The sequence below is a fragment of the Spermophilus citellus genome, assembly GCF_964194105.1.
Source record: "Spermophilus citellus genome assembly, chromosome: 2".
Taxonomy (NCBI): domain Eukaryota; kingdom Metazoa; phylum Chordata; class Mammalia; order Rodentia; family Sciuridae; genus Spermophilus; species Spermophilus citellus.
In genome coordinates this window covers 252,839,347-252,862,060 of record NC_138183.1, presented here as the reverse complement: position 1 = coordinate 252,862,060, position 22,714 = coordinate 252,839,347, and the positions used below count along the sequence as shown (strand labels likewise).

The 22,714-nt window shown below is 60.4% G+C and overlaps 1 protein-coding gene across 1 annotated transcript in view; it reads right to left on the bottom strand.

Annotated features, from left to right (window-relative positions):
• LRP5 (LDL receptor related protein 5) overlaps window positions 1-22,714 on the bottom strand; it is a 96,616-nt gene that overhangs the window by 27,581 nt on the left and 46,321 nt on the right. The window contains exons 6-12 of the mRNA XM_081263152.1: window positions 17,527-17,923; window positions 16,058-16,229; window positions 9,041-9,257; window positions 6,875-7,164; window positions 5,112-5,338; window positions 4,114-4,298; window positions 69-392 (exon numbers count right to left, since the gene is read on the bottom strand). Of these exons, the coding sequence (XP_081119278.1) occupies window positions 69-392; window positions 4,114-4,298; window positions 5,112-5,338; window positions 6,875-7,164; window positions 9,041-9,257; window positions 16,058-16,229; window positions 17,527-17,923 (1,812 nt within the window). The remainder of the gene's footprint in view (window positions 1-68; window positions 393-4,113; window positions 4,299-5,111; window positions 5,339-6,874; window positions 7,165-9,040; window positions 9,258-16,057; window positions 16,230-17,526; window positions 17,924-22,714) is intronic.

The following is a 22,714-nucleotide window of genomic DNA, read 5'->3' as shown; positions in this document are numbered from 1 at the left end:
AGGGGAGCCCCCGATGGGAAGCGCCTCTCCCCTAGGCCCAGGACCAGCTCCGGGAAACAGGTACTTACGGCTACAGTTGCGGCTGCTGGGGTCCAGGGTGTAGTGTGAGGCACAGCCACAGCGGTGGCCGCCAGGGATGGCGAGACACAGCTGTCCACACTGGCCGTTGTTGTGCATGCAGTCGTTGAGGCCATCCTGGCGGGAGGAGTGAAACACCAGGATGTCCATCACGAAGTCCAGGTGGCCCTGGATGAGGGTGCGGTTCCGGCCGCTGGTCTTGTCGGCCCTCTCGATGCTGTGCAGGTTCCAGTCCGTCCAGTAGATGTAGTCGCTGTACTGCGTCAGGCCGAAGGGGTGCGGGAGGTCGTCGGCAATCACCACGCGGTCCTGACCTGCGTGCAGACACGGCCCGAGGTCAGCATGCTAGGGCCAGTGGGGCCCACGCCGCAGCCCGGTAGCTACCTCTGCGCCTTGGAACCTGAGCGGCTCTGGATAAGGACAGACCTAGCTCGCCGAGCGCACACCCACCCGCAATCCCACCCCAAGGGAAAAACGCAAGACAGACAGACGCAACGTCTACCCAACACACGAGATGGTCTGCAGTGTGGTGTCTGCACCCCACAAACCACAGGGCGCCGAGATGGCAAGAACAAGGACAACAAGGACAAGCTGTAGAAAGTTCTAGAACAGCAAACAAAAAGAAAAAAAAAACACAAAGATAGAAGTCAGGGCAGCAGTTACCCTGAGGAAGGACGGACTGGGAGGAGCACGAGGGAGACCAGTTACCCTGCTCCAGGTGGAAGCCACGCAGATCACGTTTGTGCACACGCGTAAGTATGTGAAAATTCCTCACCCGGACCACTTCAGGTTTCTGTGCTTGACCACACATAGGTTACACTTCACTAAAAGTTTCAAAATCTACCTTTTAAAAAAATAAGCCCTGCGGTGACCCAGCCTGGGACACCTGTTCCTCTGCTGGTCAGCGTGTGACCTGGGAATCCACATTAACTCCCTGACCTCAGCCTCCCTGTTTGTAAAATGGGTATTTTTAAGGTGTTGGGGATCAAACATGCTTCGCGGGCACTCTGCCACTGAGCTGCAACCCCGCCCAACAGGAGTGTCCCCATGGGTGCCCACATGACTTAAATGTTACAAACTGTGACACACAGCGAGATTCGCGATGACCATTCTGACACACATTCCATAGCACCACTCGGGGAAACCGCCATCCAGTCCTGCCAAGGAGCCCACACCCTCATCTCCAGAGCGTATGAAGACCTCGCCTACAGGGCAAAAGGGACTTCACGGTGTGACCAGAAACGCTGAGACGGGAAGAGGACCCTGGAGCACCGGGGCAGCCCTGGGTCAATGCAACAGTGTCTAGAGGGAAGGTCAGATCCGCCGAGCCGGGGAGCCCGAGGGGCGGCCGAGGGCTGGACCGAGTCAGAGGAAGGACACGGTGGCGGCCTCATGTGGATGAGAACGAGCACTTAATGCGCCTTAGAGCCAAGACAGTGAGGAAAACTTAGCTTTGGGTCTAAGAGCAGAGAAGGCACGTGGGGCACCCGAGAGCCGGGTCTGCTTGTTTCTGTCGGTGCTGGGGTCAAACCAGGCATCAGGCACGAAGTCTGCTCTGCAAGTCCCCGTAGAGACTGAGCAGGACAGATGCAGCCAGGCCCCACTGTCCACAGGCAGCTGCAGAGAGGATGGGGCTGACCGGCCTCTCCGTATCGCCCACCAGCAGGAGGACACAGTGGTCAGGGGCTGAGGACGCTGACACACACCCACCTAAGCCAGCCACGGGCTGGGCCAGGTGCAGCTCCGCGGCCTTCATCTGTGCGACCCTTGAGCGGTGAGAGCACTTTTCACCTGCCCCCCTTCACAGGCGACCACACCAACAGACACGCTAACAACGCGAGAGCGCGTATGAACGGGCACGACATGTCCAGGAGGCAAGTGCAGAACGAAAGTTGAACATGGTATGGTTTGGAAGAAAGTTTTCCGAATTATTTTTAAAAAGCAAATAAGTGAAACAAATCTTCAGATTTTAAAAATAATATCTATCTTAAAGTTATTTTTTAAATATCCGACGCTGGAAAGAGAGTTGCCAAACTGAGACCATCAGGTATCACAGGTGAGATGATGGATAACTTTCCTTCATATTTTTCCTTTTTAAAATTTTTCCAGAAATTTGGGAGTTGCTTATCTAATCATTGGGAAAATGACCACCTCCACCACACACACTCGGGCAGCTTCCTGACCCGTCACCTTCACCAGGCACAGGGAGGGCATGGCGAGTGCCGGGGTCAAACCAGGAGGCGCCTTTGTGCCTCACACCACGACTCTGCGAGAAAGGTCTCACTACAGGAAACGTGGCTAAGTCCCCACAGCAGGCAGGGTGACAGCGCAGGCAGCCAGGCGCTCGGCCACCACTGGCCAGGCCTCGTCACTCCGTCTGCTCCCAGCTGACCCAGGCCTCCTGCACTATTAATCAGGTGCTCCACCAGCATCCGGGGCACTCAGTGGAGAGTGGGCACGGTGACCACCAGGCACACGCCCACCTCGACCAGCAGGGTCGCCCCTCCGCGGAAACAGACCCCGAGGCAGGCGAGTCATGCTCTCGGTCACCTTGGGCCACTGTGCCGCACTGCGACTGGACACTATCAGGCTCCAGGTTTGGGTAAAGACACAAACACGCGGGGCTGTGATTCTCCTGGGAACCCAGGCTCAGACCCCAGGACAGTCAGCACCCACAGGGTGTGCAACTCGCCCCGCCCCAGCAGACACCAGGACTGTCTGCCTCCAGCCGCCTGCAGAGTGCCTGGGCCTCAGCTTCCTCATCTGTAAGACGGGCACGGCCACCTCACCTGCACATGGTAGTGGCCGTGGTTAGGAAGCAAGCCACGTCCTCTGGTCCTCTCTGCAGGGTTCCACGGGACTGGTGACTCAGAAGCCCAGCTCAGAGTCTGCCAGTCAGGGCCACTGAAGGCCCCTCTGCCAGGTCCGTCCAGGTGGCCGGCCCACTGCAGCTCGACCCCACGCTCCTCCTGTCTGCCCCAAAGCTGCGGGTCACCTGGGAACCAGACGTGGCCCTCCAGGCTGCTGCTCCCGTCCTTCACTCTCACTTTGCTTTTCGCCTGGCTTATCACCTGGAGGCTCACACAACCACCTGCCACGGTATGGAGGCAAGGTGTCCCCCAGAAGCTCCTGTGTCAATGCAGGGTTGCTCAGGGGTAAAGGGACTGGATATGAGAGCGTCTGGGGGAACCAGCTGGGTGTCACTGGAGGTGGGGGCGTGGCTGGGGGAGGCAGTCACCGGCATGCCCTGGAAGGGAGCATCTTCCTGCCAGGCTTCCTGGCTGCCAAGAGGGAGCAGCACCCCTCCGCCCCGCCCTGGGTTCAGGGCAGTGGGGTCGGCCAGTCAGGGACTGAACCTCTGAAACCAGGGGCCAAAATACCCCTTCCCTCCTTTAAGTAGCTCTTGTCAGGTATCTTGGTCACAGCGATGCAAGGTGACTGGCCCAGGAGCCCACCATGAGTGGAGTCCAGAGTCCCTTGTCCTGGGTTCAGATCCTGCCCCTAGAGCTGGCTGACCGGATACCCTTTAAACTCCCCAGGCTTCATTTCTACCATCTGTGAAAAGGAGGTGCCATCACCCACCCAGTGCCGGGAGCCTGAGAACGGCCCTGCACGTCTCCCAGCTCAGGGCAGGTGCTCAGGGCTGGGCAGAGTCCGAGTGCTGGTCTTGGGGGCAGAGTCCGAGCAATGGCCCTGAGGTCTAAGTGGCTCCCTAGCTCTGCGACCTCTGGCAAGTCATGTACCCTCCCTGCGCCTCAGTTTCCCCATCAATGAAAACCTCTGTCGTGAGGTGGACAGTCCTGGTACATGGCAGGGCTTGGACCTGGCACCCACCAGATGCACAGGAAAGAGATGTCCCCAGGGCCTATCGCAACAGACCCATAGGAAAGGCAGTAGGGGCTGGACAGGGACAGCCCCCCAGCAGAAGGTGAGGTAGCTGAGATCTCATGGCTGCTCGGGCCACTGTGGAGGGTCCGAGAGGAGGTCTACGCCCTGCTGCCCTGCCCCGATCCCCCCGAGCCCACCGGCCCTCACCCAGCATGTTGGACGACTCAATCATGTTGGTGTCCAGGTCTGTCCAGTAGAGACGCTGGTCTGCGTAGTCGATGGTGAGGTCGTTGGCCCGGCCCACCTTGTCCACCAGCGTCATGCCATTGGTCCCGTCCATGAAGGCCCGCACAATCCTGGGCTTGCCGCCCCACTCGGTCCAGTAGATATAGCTGGAAGGCAGTGGCGGGCGGGAAGTGAGTCCACACTCAGCCCATGGTAGATGGCGACAGGGGACCCTACCACCACCATTCCTCAGCTGGGTCCCCCTTCCTGGGAGAAAGCCACATCAGGAATGTGAAGGACACAGGAAGGGGCAAGACCCTGGCCACGCTGCAGCCCTGACCCCCAACAGGCTCCACAGGGCTCCCTCCCCGAGTCCCCAACACAGCCCACCCGTCAGCCAGCTAACGCCCGTCCACGGCCACAGAAACAGGTGGCAGCAAAAGCAAATATATAATGGGCCCCAAGCTGGGGTCCAGGGGCGGGGTCCAATACTAAGCTGGCCAGGACATTGTGTGAACCAGGACGGACATAGTGAAGCAGGTGGACAGCCTCTCCTCAGACAGGAGGAGAGGTGCCAGCCCCACCTGCAGAGGGGCCTGGCGGCAGGCCCTCCCCTCCTCTCCTCTCCAGAGCATCGGGAAAAGCAAGCTCATGCCCCCATCCAGAATTCTGGAAGTTCCAGCTGCCTGCTGGCCAAAATCTGAACTTCTTTCTCTTTGTCCCGAACTTCCCTGCCTCCCTGGACACTCTGAGAGGACCCAGGTGAAAGCAGGCGTCACAGTGCCCCATAGCAGCTTCCGTCACTCCCTTCCCCTCTGGGAATAAACTAGACAACCTCCAAGGGCGCTGCCCGCCCTGGCACCTTCGAGGTGGCCAGTGCAACTCCAGTCGCAGAGCCCCAGGTGGCAGCCAGAACTTCAGCCCTGCCGGCATGGCCACGAGGGAACAGGACACGCACGAGGGAAGAGAGCAGCCCTTACCCCTTGGTGGGATCCAGGGCCAGAGACCTAGGGTTGTCCAAGTCCCTCCACACGAGGACCTGCCGGAACTGCCCGTCCAGCCGGGCGACTTCAATCCGGTTGGTCCCAGTGTCAGCCCAATAGAGGTTCTTGCCCATCCAGTCGACAGCCATGCCTTCCGGGTAGTCGAGGCCAAACTCGATCACATGCTCCACGGAGCTGCCATTCATGAAGGCTCGGCTGATGGTCTGGGCAGGCGGGACGAAAAGAGCCGCAATTTAAGAACCACGTCTTTTTTTTTGGGGGGGGGGAGGCACCAGGGGTTGAACCCAGGGGCACACAACCACTGAGCCACATCCCAGCCCAATTTTGTCTTTTATTAGAGGAGGGGTCTCACTGAGTTGCTTAGGGCCTCCCCATTGCTGAGGCTGGCTTTGAACTCCCCTTCCTCCTGTCTCAGGTTCCCGAGCTGCTGGGATTAAAGGCGAGTGCCACCGCACCCAGCTTTTCCTTTTTCCTCTAGAGACAGGGACTCAGTAATTTGCAAGACTGACCTCAAACTTGCAATTCTCCTGCCTCAGCCTCCCAAGCAGCTCAGCCACAGTACCTGACTTGGGACCAGCATCTCTCTCTTTTTTTTTTTAAAGAGAGAGAATTTTTTTTAATATTTATTTTTCAGTTTTCGGCGGACACAACATCTTTTGTTTGTATGTGGTGTTGAGGATTGAACCCAGGCCGCACGCATGCCAGGTGAGCGCGCTACCGCTTGAGCCACATCCCCAGCCCCACCAGCATCTCTTATAGACATCTAACTAGGAGCTACTTGACTGCCTGGAATAAATATTGAACCAAAATCTGAGATCATAATACCAATATTCTAGACTTTCAAAATTAAACATTTTGAAATTCAGCAAAATTAAACTTATATGTATATGTATGTATACATATATATATATGTATATGTTTTTTTCAAGTAGCCCACCTCAAATGTATACCGTAGACTTACAACCACTTGCACACTTTTACCTAGTAATCTTCCTCCTAAAACTTTATTCCAAGGAACTATTAAAACACAAGACAGGGCTCGGGTTGTGGCTCAGAGGTAGAGCACTCGCTTAGCATGTGCGAGGCCCTGGGTTCGATCCTCAGCACCACATTAAATAAATAAGTAAAATAAAGATCCATCAATTTCTAAAAAAAAATTAAAAAATAAAAAAGGCCTCACCATGGGACCATTTAGAGTGAGAAAAAGGGCATTAGGAACTTTCATGAAAGAGAAAATCTTGTTATGTCTAAGTGTCTGCCTAGAAAAATACTTTAAATGCTTTAAAAAAAAATCACATTAAAGAGCTCCCATCCTTTATTAAGCACCTGTTATAATGCTAAGTAAAAAAGCCAGGACCCCACTGCAGGCAGCACCAGCTGTGAGAGAGGGGGGCCAGTGTGCCACACCTGCTTTGGGGATCGAGAAGGCCTTTCCCTCTAGTGACCCAGGACGCTGACACCTGCCCTGTGAGTGAGGAGTCTGCGTGCAGACAGGGTCGGGTCAGGAGCAGGCAGGGCTGAGGTTGACGTACACACCCTCATACACAAACGCGCTCCAGAGCCCGCATGCAAGGCTCCGGGACACGCTGGTGCCGGCTCCAGCAGGTGCCCTGCGTTTCATTAGCCTGTGGAATGTGAGCATCACGGCTCTCTAAAATAAACGACCCCCGGGGGAGGCGAAGGTCGTGGGCAAAAGCCCAGCCGCAAGCTGCTGCAGGCGCGTGTCTGGCACTCAGTACCTTCAGACTGACGTCCGTCCAGTAGATGTGGTTGTTGGACACGTCAAAGTCCAGCGCGGAGGCCTCCTTGACGCCCGCGAGCGGGATGGCCACGTCGTTGTTGTTGGTCTCCAGGGAGATCCTGTGGATGGCGGCTCTGCTGGTGAACACCAGGAAGGCCTCGGGGACAATGCAGGTCCTCATGTCACTCAGGAGCTCCAGGCCGATGGGGCAGCCGCACTTGGTGGCATGGGGTGTGAAGAAGCACAGGTGGCTGCACCCACCGTTGCCCTCAGCACACGGGTTGGTTCCTGGAGGGAAGCACAGGCTCTAGACGTCTGTGGCCCGGCACAGAGAGGGACACGCTCCCTGCACGGCCGCGCCAGGCTCGGTTCCCACCACACGCCCCGTGCGACAGTGGGAGAGGGTGGAGGAAAGCCCTGGAGAGTGGCAGTCAGAGTTCTCTCCCACATGGGCACACAGAGGGGAAAAGTAACAACAGGGCCCGGCCCAGGGCAGCACCTGCTTTGACTCACTCCATCAACCGTAGAACAGGAGGCCTTCCCACCCTGTCCTTCAGCGGAGGAGACTGAGGTAGAGAGGCCTTGAGGGCAGCGTGCCAGGAAGTCAGGGAGCAGCTCAGTGAGCCCCGTTGAGCCCAGCCAGCAGGGGACACTTGATTCCACCAGCCAGTGCGGGACCAAGCTGCCCTCCCCAGGCCTTGACCCCTGGCCGGCTACCAGGACAGGCTTGGAGAGTCTCCCAGACAGCGCCCCTGGCCCGTTGACACCCCGGTGAACTCCAAAGCTCAGACTCACCAGGATAGCCAAGGTGCCTGGACTTCACTAAGCAGACACATTCATTAAGTGGCCGCTCATGTGCTCTGGGCCAGCCAGTTAGGAGCCAGCCTCGGAAGGGCTCTTAAAGTTGGTTTTAATTTTGTGCTCAGTATTGAAGCTAAAAAAAGAACCGCTCTCGCCTGCCTCTGGGGAAGTCACAAGATTCAAGAGAGAGAGGGGAGGCCAAAGCCCAGCTCCACAGGCAGCCCCGGGGGCCTTCTGGTCTCCAGGGTTCCAGGTTTTGTTTTTGAACTGTCACCTGCTGGCGGGCCCCCCCCTCCACAGTGGGTAAGGCCCTTTTTAAAGGTGGCGGGTAAAACTCAACCTGTCCACTGCAGGTCTTTGCCTCAGGACCTCAGGTGTGACAAAGGCTAGTCCCCAGTGAGAGGAAGCAGGCTGCCACTGAGGTCCCTAGGCACCTACCCACCAGGTCTCTGCCCGCTGTCCTTCTGCCCAGAACCCTGCCTGACTCCTGCCCCCCGCCAAGCTCAGTCACCTCCCTGGTTTGCTTTCTGTTTGTTGGTAGTGCCGGGGGTGGGACCCGGGCCCCACCCAGGCTGGGCAAGTGCTCGGCCACTGAGCCACACCCCCAGGCCCCCTTCCTATTGTAAAGCCAGACACCCCTCATACCACAGCTGCAGCCTCCCCATGGCGAGCAGGGCTGGCCGGGGGCGCCTGGCACCAGGCTATAGGAGACTCCACCTGGCACTGGGCTCTGGCTCTTCTCTCACTGGTCCAGCTGATAAAGGTTTCCCGAGTGCAGCCGACACCCAGCCACGGCACAGGCACCAGCCAGGAGCCCAGCCTGTGCCCGAGGAGCCTACAGCCCCCACCCACCACCTGGACTCTCTTCTCCAAGGTGACTCGCCCACCTGTACTTGAAATCCTTTTGGAAGGAGATAAATCCTGACTGAGCTCTCTGCTGGCCCTGGCTTTCAGGTAGGGTCAGGTGTCTGTGGTCCAGCCTGGTCACAGTGACAATGGTCACCATTCAGCCCCACAACAGACCAGGTGAGTTCTGGGCTTGGCCACCATGGCTGTGTGGCCTTGCCAGCCTCTCCCCAGTCACCATGACAAGCATCCAGGCTGCCGGGGGTACCAAGGACCTCGGCCCCGGGGCACACGCTGTGCTTCATGATGTCAGCCCCACTGGCTGCCAACACTCCTGGTCCTTCACCACTCCCCAGCCATCTCCCTGGAAAGACACATCCACGCCCTCTGTCCTGAACCAGACGCTTGCTAGTTCGGCTCCCAAGTGGAGTGCTCCCCTCCCGCCGGGTACTTCCCTTCTGGACCTACTCGTGCCGTCCAGCCCAGCAGAGCAGTGGCTGGGGCCTCCCAGACTCACCAATGACCTTGGCCACGTTCACGGCTTTGAGTCCCATCAGGTCGGGCAGCTGGTCGATGATGACATCGCGGCTGGCCTTGACCTTGTGCACCCGCTCAATGCTGCGCCGCTGCCAGTCGGTCCAGTAGATGAAGTCCCCCAGCAGCGTGAACCCGAAGATGTGTGGGAGCTTGTCTTCCAGGAGGGTCCGCCTCTCGGTCCCGTCCACATTGATCACCTATGGGACCAGGGGTCAGGGTCTGAGGCCGCACCCCGGGGAGCAGGGCCTGAGCAGCCCAAAGGAGGCAGGTCCAACTCCAGAAGCTATGGCTCCCCTGCCCCCTACCAGGTACCACAGAACGCCGGGTGCTACGGCACAGGGGGTGCTGGACAAACGGCGTTTTCATCCCGAAGCCACATCCCCAGCAGGTGGAGCAGCGACAGGGCCAGCTCTGGGCCCCCACAGCCTCCCAGACTTGGGTAGATACTGCACTAGGCCAGGCCTCGTCCCCGTCACTGCTGTCAACAGGCAGGGCTGCCTGGATGGCATGGGGTGGACCCAGACCAGGTGGACTCTGCAGGAAGGAGCCCTGGGCTCCGTTAGCAACACCTGCCGCAGGTGCAACGGGCCCCGGGGCCACCGTCAACACACAGAACTCTGACAGGCTGGGCGACTGCAGGCCTGGGCCAGCCCCTTTGCACTGGGAGCCCACCTCCCCTCAGCAAGGGCCTCTGGGTTCTTGGTCCGGCCTGTGGCCCAGGATGCTTCCTCCCTGTGCACTGAGATGGGGACACTAAGCTTTTCCTTGGAGAATTGACACTTGGTACAAGCAGCTGTGATGAAAGCCACAGGGGCCACTGGCCAGTGCGAGACACCTTAAGGGACTGAAGCAACAGATGGGTGGGCAGGATGGGCACTGCAGAGCTGGCAGCAGCCACGCGCCCAGGACAGGATGGACGAAGCAGAGCGAGCCCGTGTCGGGAGGGCCTCAGCAGGCTGCAGAACGGTCACGCCTCCTGCTCATGGCAAAGCTAAGGTGACGTTTGCAGGGCAGAAGCACAAGGCAGACTGCAAATGACCCGCAGAAAAGACGGGTTTTCTGCGGCTGGACAGCAAAGATAAAACTGCTGGGCTAATGAGTGACCCTCCAGCCCTGCCCATGGCACTCAGTGTCCTTGGGCAAGTCCTCGCACCCTGTGGACCTTGGTTTCTCCACATGTAACTGAGTCACCAGGCAACAAAGAGGCGTGACCGGCCCAGACCTGCAGCCATCTACTCCACAGGGGCTGGGCCAGCCTCCAGGTGCCCAGGTAGGCCTCACCCGGAGGGCGGAGCTAAGGCTGCACCAGCCCCTGCCCTGAACTCTCTGAGCTGCTCAGGAGCAGGAAAGGGTAGGTGGGGTGGCCTTGGTCTACAGTCTGGGTCCTTGCTTCTGTTTTGCTCCCACAGGAAGGATCGCAGAGGCAACCCCAACACTGTGCAGAGGCCAGCTGGGAGGCTAGGGCCAAAACCGACAGCTGAGGAACCCGCCAAGGACCTCAGAGGAAGAGGGTGATGGCCAGGCTGGCACTGCTCCCTCACTCCCCACCCTTCCTCCCTACTCTCAAGTTGCCCAAAAAGTGGGAGGAGGCAGAGCTCTCCTGGGGTGGCTCAGGCCGCACCCCAGCACCCCAGCCAGGGAGGCGGGGCTCTGGGAGGGCTTCCCTAGGAAACGCCCTGTGATTGGTGGGAAGCTGCACCCACCACCGCACCCTCTGCACAAGGACACAGAGAGAGCCCTTGGCATGAGGCCCACAGGCCGCTCCAACACACTGGGGAGGAGAAAGGACCCCTCCTGCATTTTTTTTTCTGGTGCTGGAGTTGGAACCCAAGCCCCGTGTTAAGCATGTGCCCCACTGGGCCACACCCAGCCCCCCTCCCCCCCCACCCCCGCTGGCCTTCTGATGACAGTTTTCAGTAGCTCTTGACCAGCTGCAGCACATCTGCACAAACACTCGGGTCAGGACTCCCCAGATCCCTCAGCAGGAGGAGGGAAGCCCTCGATCAGGGTCCCCGTGCCCAAGCCAGCAGCCTCTCTCCCCCTGGGGCCAGTCCTTCCTGGGAATCCAAACCTCTCACTGAGCAGGACACAGAGAATAGGCGCACTGCCTTTGGGAGGTGGCGGGTCACGAAGAACTCAGAAATACCAGCTGCGACTGGACACCTGTGGACGCAGGTGTCAGGAGAGAACCCGGGAGCCAGGTTTTCTAGAACAGGTTGGCAAACTTTTTCTGTATAAGACAGAAAATACTTCCAGCTTTGAGGCCACAACAGTCACCAGAGCCAAAAGCAACCAGAGGGAACTCACAGACGAACAGCTGTGGCTGAGGGCCAACCAAACTTAGTTCGTGAAAAAACAAAAACAAAGTGGATTTGTGGACACTGAAATTTGAATTTCATGTAATTTTCACAGGTTATGAGAGATTCTTCCCCCAATCATTAAAAAAAAATGTCAAAGCCACTCTTAGCTCGAGCATCGTTTAAAAACGGGTAGCACACGGGGTCTAGTCTGTGGGGCACGCTTTCCACCCCCGGCCTCTCCGGGGCCTGGTTTTTCAGGAAAGGAAATTAGACCCCAGAGGCTCTGAAGGCAATGAGAGGGTCCAGCCAGAGGCCAGCCGGGCTGCCCCGGAGCTCTCTACTTCTGCTCTCGTCCCCAGGCCTCCCTGTGAGGCCGTCACAGAACTGGCAGGACAGCAGGTGCAGGATGGGAGGAGGCCGGGTGGCTCCCAAGAGCCCAGCCTCCACTGTTTGCAGGCTGGCCCATAAGACGGTGGACACCAGAAAGTCACCAGACATGCCAGTTCCTGATGACGAGTCCTGTTTCTACCAACCTGGCAGTGCACCCAGCTGTGTGCCCAGGACCAAGCCACTGACAGCACAGGTGAAGGGGCACATCATGATGCCATCATGAGCCCACTGCCAGGTGCAGACCCCAGTCACACCCGCCACGGTGACTATTTTACCCAAGGACAGGGACCTTGAGCTCACAGCTCTGTCCTTGGTGCCTGGTGCTCCAATTTCACCCAGGACTCATGGACTAGACCACATAGCCAACTGGACTCCAGTCACCGTCAACCCGCCCTGTGAGTTTATTATGGACATGTCCCTTGTCACTTCCCCCTGCTTAGTAAAGGTCCAGGCAGGAGACACAGGTCTGATGAGTGGCAGGTGGGGTCACTGAGGGGGGCATAGGTCATTCCTGACACAGCAGTGCGCTGTATGTCTGACTGGGGTCAGCACGGAGACCCCAATCCAGCTGGGCCTCAGAGGGCTCCCGTGTACATCAGAAGGGAAAACAGCCCACAGGTGGTGAGATGCCGGCTGACCTATGGCCAAGAGGGCATGAGCACTGGACAGGTGTGGACAGGTGACATATAGCCTGGAGCCAGGAACCCACCATGTGGCTGTGGGGGACCACGGCACGTGGCTTAGGGTGACCCAGGTTTCCAGGGGTCTAAGTCTCGATAAGGGACCTAGATGAAAGGAAGAGCCTGGGGGGGCCAGGCTCAGCTGTCACAGGGCTGGCGACTGCACCACCAGAGGGAAAGAAAGCAGGACCCAAGCGCCAGCCCCTGAGACGCTCGGGAGACAGTGGAACCGGCCATGCCTGCAGACGAAGGTGCCCTGGGCAAGGGAAGGAAGGCTTCCAGGTCAGAGGAGCCGCACGTGGAACTTCCGATCCCAGGGGACCTAGACAGACTCGGGCAGAGGGGCGAGAAGGATTCCTGGGCAAACCAGCGTCATGCTGGATTCCAGGCCCAGGAGGCTGGAAAACCTGAGAGCAGGGGCAGCGGGGGCGCACAGGGAGGCTGGGGCAGAGGGCAGTGGGGGCAGAGGGCAGTGGGGGCAGAGGGCAGGGGGGAAGAGGGAGGCGGGGGGGGGCAGAGGGAGGCGGGGGGGGCAGAGGGAGGCGGGGGGGCACAGGGTGACAGGGGCAGAGGGCAGTGGGAGAAGAGGGAGGGGGGCAGAGGGAGGCGGGGGCAGAGGGAGGAGGGGGCAGAGGGAGGCAGGGACAGAGGGCAGTGGGGGCAGGGGGGAAGAGGGAGGAGGGGGGGGCAGAGGGAGGAGGGGGCAGAGGGAGGAGGGGGGAGACAGGGGGCAGTGGGGGCAGGGGGGAAGAGGGAGGAGGGGGGCAGAGGGGGGGGCCAAGGGAGGGGGGGGCACAGGGTGGCAGGGGCAGAGGGCAGTGGGGCAGAGGGAGGTGGGGGGGCAGAGGGAGGTGGTGGGGGGCACAGGGCGGCGGGGGCAGAGGGCAGTGGGGGCAGAGGGAGGTGGGGGGGCAGAGGGAGGTGGTGGGGGGCACAGGGTGACAGGGGCAGAGGGCAGTGGGGGCAGGGGGAGAAGAGGGAGGGGGGCAGAGGGAGGCGGGGGCAGAGGGCAGTGGGGGCAGGGGGGAAGAGGGAGGAGGGGGGGCAGAGGGGGGGGCTGAGGGAAGGGGGGCACAGGGTGGCAGGGGCAGAGGGCAGTGGGGGCAGGGGGGCAGAGGGAGGTGGGGGGGCAGAGGGAGGTGGGGGGGCAGAGGGAGGTGGTGGGGGGCACAGGGCGGCGGGGGCAGAGGGCAGTGGGGGCAGAGGGAGGCGTGGGGGCAGAGGGAGGCGGGGGCAGGGGAGGCGGAGGCCGACCAGCCCACGTGAGGCAGGTCCCCAAACAAAAAACCTGCTTGTGTCAGGACCAGCCTGGATGCAGCCCAGCATGTGGGGGGGCCCAGGACCATCACCCACAGTGAGGCAATGAGGGTGACTGTGACAGCAACTGGCTGGTCACCGGGAAGACAATGCTCCATATGTTATCAGGCTGCTGGGGGCTGGTCTCCAGCCTGATGTCCAGGACAGCTGTCACTGGGAGGCCAGCAGGAGACCCCACCTGGAGGAGCCTCTTGAGCCACCGAGCCCTCTGCTCAGAGTCCTAGGTGTGTGCCACTCAGGCCAATCAGAAGAACGCTGTCTGTCAGCTCGAGCATGCCACACCTGCGTTCTCCTCCCAGCTCATCAGGGGACGAGCCATAGCTGCCCACAGAGCCCTCCCCATGTGGGGACAGGTAACCTGGCTGCCTCTTTAAAGGGACAGCATGTGCGGAGCCCTTCCGTCCAGCGCTGAGCCAGGCCGCAGAGCCACACTGGAGGAGACCTTCCCCCCTCGAAGGAGAGCCGCACGACCCACCCACGCCTGCTCGGTGTCTGGGCACCCGGCTTGGTACCTCCCGCCCTCACCTCCCAGAACGTCACCGTGGTTCAAAGCACGTCCTGCTCCTTCCTGACCCAGTTGGCACCTTCCCTCTCCATCTCTCCCACTTCTGCTCCCCCAGGAAGGTCAACGTGGCTCCCCGAACCTCAGCTGCTCCCCAGGGTGCAGCCAAGACGCCCAGCATCAGCCAGTGTGCCTGAGCTGGGAGCCTAATGGGACAGTCCACCTCAGAGGCACCAAGAGCAGCTGGACGGCTGGGGGCAGCGTCACGACAGCCTTGGGCTAGGAGACCTGAGCACCCACAGAAGCAGGGTGGGGCCTCTGCGACGGCGGAGGGGCTCCCAGGGCTCGGTGGCTTGCTCTCTGGGGCCCCAGGAAGGCAGGTCGATCCTGGGGTGGCAGTGGGGCACAGCTACCGAAGAAGCCACATGTCAAAGCCACACACTGCGGGACTGTCATCACGGGGAATGTCCAGAAAGGCAAATCCGCAGGGACAGGAAAAAGGCAGCAGCTCCCAGAGGCTGAGAGAGTCGGGGACACTGCCAACCGGCACTGGGCCTCCTTTTAGGGTGACAAAAGCGTTCCACGAGGAGACAGTGGGGACAGGTGCAGGACACTGACAATTACTAAATGCCATGTTGCTGTGGCGACAGACGCAGTGATGCCTGGGCTGGGTCCCGGCGGCGTCCCTGGTCGTCACATCCCTAACCAGCTCCTGTGGACAGGACCGAAGGTATCCCAGGAAGAAGGCCCTCGCCTCGCCTGCTGCCCACAGGCCCAAGGGTGGGTCCTTAAATTCCTGTCAGCAACAAAGACCACAGATGCAAAAACGCACCAGGGAGGATCTCCAGCTGCTGCTCCCTGGGTTTTCGTGGGAAGGGCCACCCAGGCGTCCCAGCCCCAGCTCCTCCCATGGAGAAGCAGGTCTGAAGACCCACGACCCAGGCACACTCCCGCCCTCCTGCAGGGGCCCCGACGGAGGATGGTGACCCCATGGCCATGTCAACCAAGTGTGAACACACCAGCACCTTTCAGAAGGAATGGGACACAGAGGGAGGGGTGCACCCTGAGGGGGCCACCAACGTCAGTGGCTGTCCTGTGATGGACGCACAACTGACAGGTCGTGTGCATCAGAAGCACCCGGTGCAGGCTCTGGGGTGGGCACAAAGCAAGCCCCCAAGAGCAGATGGTTCTACTTAAATCAAACCACACACAGCATGCAGAACAGGACCCCGGGTGCCGGGAGACACCACGCACCCCGAAAACCAAGACGGGGCTGGGGGAGCAGCCAACAGGAGGGTACTTCCCAGCACCCGCTGGGCCCTGGGTCCCACGCCCAGCACTGCGTGTGCACAGACACACACACACACACACACACACACGTATGTAAAAATAAAAAGTTTAAGACCCCACTTGGGAGTAAATCACCAACTCTGGACAGCATGGCCTCTGGCCTCAACCACATCATCAATCACATCTGAAGCTGCACAGTGGACAGCTGAGGATCTGTCACCCATTTTAGGTTACAACTTTGTGTTTTGAAAAAGTGAAGGGGTCAAAGTAGCAGAGAGGCCCTTCCCCACCCAAGGCCGCATTCACCAGCACCGCGCAACGCTTTTAACAGCGCTCGGCCGCCGGGTGTCGGAAACATCCCCTGGCACGATCCTTCCAAGGATTCCAGCCAGGTGGCAGAGCACAGGTGCTCGTCAATGCCCACGACGGAGACACGTGACCCGCAGACAGCACCTGGCCGCAGGCTTCCAGAAGCGATGCCTTCCCCGTCCATCCCTCTCCCCGAGAACATGACTCACCTCGATTTTGTCCGTCTTGGCATCTCCCCAGTACAGCTTGCCCTCCTGCAGGTCCAGGGCCAGGCCGTTGGGCCACCCAAGGGAGGTGTTCACCAGGACACGCCGCTCCCGCCCATCCAGGTGGGCACACTCGATTTTGGGGCTCTCCCCCCAGTCTGTCCAGTACATGAGGCTGGGGGAGAAGCAAGTGCTCAGATGGCACCGTCTCTCTGGGCTCTGCCATGTTCCCAGCTCCAAGTACCATCGCCCCCATCCCACCCCATCCACGGGAGAGCTAGGCCCATGGTGAGCCACAGGCCCAGCGGGCAGACCCTGGCCACCACCAGACCACGGTGCCCCAAGGGTGGCTTCGTGGCACAGGCCCTGAGACTCAGGCTGCGGGCTCATCTGCCATCACCCAGGTCAGCTGATGGAGCCAGGGGCAGCGTCATGACAGCCCCTGGGCTAGAGGAACTGACAGGAAGGGACAGAGCGGAGCCTTCTGCAAACAGCGGAGGGCTTCTCAGGGCTCAGGACAGGTGGCTTGTTCTCTGTGGCCCCAGGAGGGCCCGGAGCCTGGCGTGGCAGCTGGGGCCCGGCTCTCAGTGCAAGGAAAACCAGCCGAGCCGTGCCCCAGCCCCAGCCGCTCCTCTGCGCCATTGGCCGTGGCGCCTCCCCACCCAGCACCTCACACCTGGCTTCTAGACCGTCCGCTGGCACCCTCTGCTCAAAGGCACAGGCTGCGGGGCACCCTCACCCCATTCCACAGGAGCCCACTGAGGCCCATGGACTTGTTCGGTCCTCCTGCTGCTGCAGGGCACTGGAGGACACTGCCCACACCCCTGCTGAGGAGAGGCAGCAGCCCCCAACCCCGCCCGGGGCACACGGTGCCTCCCTCCTCAGAGCCTGCCCCTTCTGGGTCGGGAGCCCCCAGGGACGCCCTGGACCTCCACCCTCTGGCCGCTGGAGTCTGAGGGGCCCTCACGGCTGACCAGCTCTCCACCCGCACAGAACCCTGAAACGGACAGCTGGAGCCAGAGCGCGGGCCAGTCTATGTGCCGTGTGACCTTGGGTGTGTCCCTCAATCTCTGTGGGCTTCAGAGCCCTCCACTCTCCACCCATACCCCCTGGACAGGGGGAGGGTGAAAGCTACCGGAGAAGAAGCATTAGGAGAGGCAGCCATCCATGTCACTATGTCACCCTCAAGTCACTCTGCTGGGGACTCCACTCTACAGGGAACTGACTCAGGAGCACTGGCCTGCGGGCCCTCCAGCACCTCCACAGGGACCACAAGGGCCTGCGTCGGTGGCTCACAAGGTCTGGCCAAGGACAGGCAGTAGCGGCAGTGCCTGGATCTAGTTTGAGAACCGAGTCCCCGGGCAGACGACCCCCGTCAGCCCCTGGGCGGCCGCCCTCTGCTCCAGCCCCACTCCAGCGCCGGGATGCCAGGGAGGCTGGGAGCCCGAGTGTGCAGCCCCCACCCGCCTTACCCCATCACGGGGTGCAGCACAATGGCCCGCGGCTCATCCAGGTCCTCAGACACCAGGATCTTGCGGGAGGTGCCATTGAGGCGTGTCACCTCGATGCGGTCGGTGCCTGTGTCTGTCCAGTAGAGGTTGCGGGCCACCCAGTCCACTGCGATGCCGTCGGGGTCGTTGATCTCAGTGCTGACCAGTGTCTGCGCCCCAGACCCGTCTAGGTAGGCCCGGCGGATGGCCCGCACCTCGTCGTCTGTCCAGTAGACGTGGCCCTCTAGTGGGTCATAGTCGATGGCGATGGCGTGCCGGATGTCGTCCACCTGCAGCACGATGTCCGTGAAATCCGGAGTGTCCAGAGAGATCCTCCGCAGGTCCGTGCGCCGGGCCAGCAGCAGCACCTCCTCGGCCCCTGTGGAGACATGGGTGGTGGGGTCAGCAGGTGCGAGAGGCTGGGACCGAGTGGACAAGCAGGCGAGGGTTTCAGCCAGGTCCCCAGACTTTCCCTTGGCAAGCAGGCGCCAAGCTCTTCCTGTGGTCACTAGCAGGTCCTCAAGGAACTCTGGGAGTTTGGCACTATTTGTTTCCCTATTTTTCAGAAGAGAAAACTGAGGCACAGAGACACTAAACAACAGGTGAAAGCCACACAGCCAGGCCATCTGGCTTCAGTGTGTGAGTGCTGACCTCCCTACTGACCCTCACACACTCCCGAGTGCTGAGGCACAGCAAACCCAGGGGACCCAAGGCCCAGAGACCCGTGGGGCACCTTCAGGTGTGCCAAGCACTAGCACAGAGCTTAGCTGCCATTGGGCATCCCAGATGACCGAGGCAGGGAAGAAACGTCTCTGGGGTCACGAGTATTCTGACCCGAGCCATGGCTACACTGGGGGCTCTGGGTCCTGGGACCCAGCAAGGCCACCGTGGGCTGTCAAAACAGTTGACAACCCCAGGAACTGGGACCTGGTTTCTCTCCACACACTTCCAATATATCTGAAGACATTGTGAAGTCCACCCCAGAGTCACCTGGGCCTCCCGTACCCTAGGGCGGAGCCTGGGGACCAGGCAGCTTTGAGGCAAGCCCTTCACGGTGTGGGTGGCTGGGGTTCAGAGTGATGCTCCCCACCTGTTCACCTGGCCCTGTGCTCTGGCTGAGGGCCACCTCTGCTCTGGGCACCTGGGGCAGCCTGAGTCCCCAGCGGCTGAGAGCACACAGTCAGCTGGGGGAAGCAGAGGGGGACTCAGAGGCCTGGGCCTTCACACAGGGAGCGGGGGGCAATCAGAGACACCCCATGAGGGATGTCCCAAGTCTCTCTGGCCCAGTCACTGGCAAATTCAGGCCCCAGCAACTCAGGACACCCTTGGGACCCACATCCCCACTCACTTGGGCTCAGATCCACAGCTCATTTTGGGGGTCTGGGGCTACAAGAGCCTCTTCTGAAACCGCAGCCTGCCCCCTGCAGGCTCCCAACCGGGCCTGAGCTGACAACCACACCTGAAGATGCAGCTCACGCGGCCACACGCAGGGCTTGTCCGTTCCCAGCATGTCCAGGGTCTTCCCTGCTGGCACGGATCAGAGCTTGAGCACAGTAGGCTGGAAGCCTACTTGGCCCTAACAGCAAGGGCTCCAGAGCTGCTGGGGCAGGATGTGGCCCCCCTCCTGCAGAGCTGGGCCAGTGTCCACTCATTTGTTCCTGCCCTCTCTGGTCTCAAGGACCCGTAGAACCAAGAATGGGACCAAGGCCATTTCCAGTGTTCCGGGGCCACCTTCCTGCAGATAGCAGCTCAGGGGTGAGAGAAGACCAGAGCCTCCCTCCCACCCTGGCCCCAAGGCCAACTGCCCCTTCTGTGGTGTCCGGCCAAGCTGTGGCCTTCAAACAACAGAGAAGTGCTCTGCGCCCAGTGTCACTTCCCGACTGGGAAGGATCTGAAGACGGGTTCCTCAGCTGGAGCCCCCGGAGGTCACAGTGCAATCCCTCCACTAGAGGGCGCCCACAAGACAGCAGCAGCTTCCTGAGCCCCGGCTGGGGAAACTGAGGCAGGCGGGTGGGCCAAGTGAGGCACAGGCAGGAAGCACCCTATTGCTGGCTGCCTGGGAGGCTCCGTCATCCCACCAGCATCTGTGTGAGTGGCTCCTTCAGGCCAGACCCCAGACCAGCTTGAGGGGTTAGGAGAGGGCAAACCAGACCCAGGATCCACCCCGCAACACCCCCAGGGTCACAGGACAGAGACTGTACATAAATGAGACCATCAAAGGACACATGGCCACAAACTGTGGCTGGTGCTCTGAGGGACAGCTGGGGGACAGGTGCACAATGGGGTAGGGGCCTGCCCCGGCTCCAGGGACTCTGTCACCCCGAGCAGATCCCAGAGTCATCAGGGCTGAGCATGGCAGCCGAGTCCCCACCACCAGGTCAACACGGAGCCCCTGGCACAGCCCACATCAGGTCCCCTTCTCGGCACCTCGAGGAGGACAGAGCATTCAGCCTCTGGGGCTGAGGGAGCTCACGCAGGTGCTAACCAGGTCCAGAGGGTCCTCTGACATCTCAGGCCCAAGCCTTTGAGGGTTTGGAGTTTGGCCAAGAAAAGTTCAGAGACCTGAACCAGGATACCCAGGGGACAGCCAGGGGACAGCCCGCTCGCCTGAAGGTCTGAAGGCTGCTTTGACATAGAGGCTTCCCTGGTCCAGTGTCCAGGCCCAGGCCAATGGCAGCAGCCCCCGAGAGTGTGCCTCAGGCCTAGGGTCCGTCAGCCACTTGCCCAGCTGTGCCCACAGCCAGCCTTCTAGAAGGTTCTTTTATAGCAAGGTCCAGGCAGCATCCCTGGACACTGGCAACAGTGTTGGCCATGACGAGGCGAGGCTGACCCCTTCCTAGGACCAGCCATACAGCCTGCAGAGGAGCCTGTTTAAAACGGGGACATAAAATGCTTGGAGACCGACAGTTGGGCCAAGTGGTTTTCCTTGGGGTTGTTTCAACAAACAGCCTGCCCCGGCAGAAAAGAGGGCAGCATGCCCCTGGGGAGCACGGCTGGGGGGCACAGCCTCCGGGGAGGCACATTCTCTCCAACATACAAGCGCTGTTCTGAGGGAGGCCCAAGGTCACGGACATGTCCAGCTTGATGTCCTCCCTCTGCCACCATCTGTCCCAGTCAGCTGCCCCCAACCCCAATCATGTGGACTCAGCAGAGCCCTGAGGAGGCTGTCACAGCTTGTCACCCAAACTGAGGGGCTTGGACAAGTTGGCGGTTCTGGAGCCAGGAGGTCAGAGGCCACGGTGCGGCAGGGACGCACTCCCCGGGAAGGCTACAGGGAGGCCCTTCCTTCCGCTTCCAGCTCCTGGCACCAGTGGCAATATTGGCACTCCTGGCTTCTGGCCACTTGGCTCCGATCTCTGACTCTGGCTTCCCATAGCCGTCACCCTGGGTCACTGTGTCTCCTCTTACAAGGACACCCGTGGCGTGATTCAGGGCCACCGTGTACCAGCATGCTCCGTCTTCCCTTGATTACAGCTGCAAAGACCTTCCGTCCAACTTAGGTCCCATGCACATGCTCTGGAGTTGGGGTGCAGACTCCTTCGGGGGCAGAGTTCGCCCTTCAGCCTGCGGGTGGCAGAGGGCATGGGGAGGCAGGTGCAGGGTGGGAACCCCCTGGGCGACAGCAGATGGCCAGTGACAGAGCCGCTCCGTAGCTGGGGCAGCAGGAACAGGGCTGAGCTATGGGGCCACTGGCTGCTGTGAGCTGGGAGTTGTCCCACAGGCCACAACTCTGCTATGTGCCCAAGGCCAGGGCAGCTCTGAGCCCCTCTTCGTGGGAGCCTCCTGCAAAGGCCATGCCCCGAGTAGGGCTGAACCACAGAAGTGGCCGGCCACCCTGACGGAGGGCCGAGGCCAGGAGGATGCTGGAGCCCACAGCGTTCTCTGCTGGCTGCTCATCCCGCCCTCGGTGCTGGAATGCGGGGTTGGCAAGCGTCTCCGTGAAGGGCCAAACTGTTCTCAGCACAGCGGCCGTGACCATCGCGACTCTGCCTGTGGACGACATGCAGACACGTGCACATGGCTGTGCTGGCAAAACCTGACTCGTGGACACCGGTGTCTTCCCACGTCCCCAGTCTGAGCTGCCGGCTCTACAGCAGCCCGATGCAAGCACGACCCCAGTAAGAAGCCCAGGTGACTTGTCCATCAGAAAGCACATCCCAACCCCGGGGAAGCGGGCAGGGAGGACAGCGGGGGAACTGCCCACACCAACCCCTCGCTTCTCCTATAAACCTAAAAATCAAACAGGAAATTAAAAGGCATGTAACAAGCCCGGTTAAAAAAACACCCCCCCCCCAGAAACAAATGGGCAAACACATGAACAAACTAACAGAGGAACAAACAGTCAATAAACGCGGAACTCGGGCAAGTCCTCAGGGATCCACAAACAGGGCGATGGCCCGGGTCCCGCAGCTCAAAGGTGGCTCAATTCCTGGTCGGTGCAGCTCCACTTCCTGGACAGCAGACCCTCTGATCATTTCCTGAGGACACGGTCATCAGGAAGGGGTGGGACACGCCACAGATTCAGGCCCCGGGACATCACCAGGGCTTCACGACCACAGGGAGAACCTCAAGCAAAGATCAGCCTCCACGCCCCCCCACGTACCGAAAAAGAGACAGAAATGCACTCAAACAAGTGAGGGCACCCAGGATCACAGGCTCCCGAGGAGAGTCACCAACACCAAGTGCCCGTGCATGGAGAGGACGTGGAGAAACAGACGCAGCGCTGGACACGCCGTGAAGGATCTGTGAAAGCAGATCTGAGCAGGAAGAGGGGGCCAGGGACCCCCACTGAATGCAGGACAAACTATGGTCATTTTAATTTTCTTCATTATTTTTATGACACTTTCTGTTCGACAGTGACATGAATCTGACTTTCTAACAGAAAATAACAAGGCTCCGTGGTGGACGCAGGAGTCGTCTGGATGAGGTAGCGTGGCCCTCCTGGGTTGCTGGGGAGCATCTGGGAGCTTCCTGCGCTCCACCCGCCCCTGGGGCACGGGGACGGGGCTTGTTCAGCTTCCAGGGTCTGAGGGTAGGATGGGGCACATCCCGTCGGCAGCCCCAGAACTGGGCCCAGCGGCCTCCTGGCCTCTGCCCAAGTCCGGGAACAGACCCACGGGCAGGCCGCCAGGGTGCGGCGCTGTAAGGCCGTCCTGGTTAATCCCCTCCA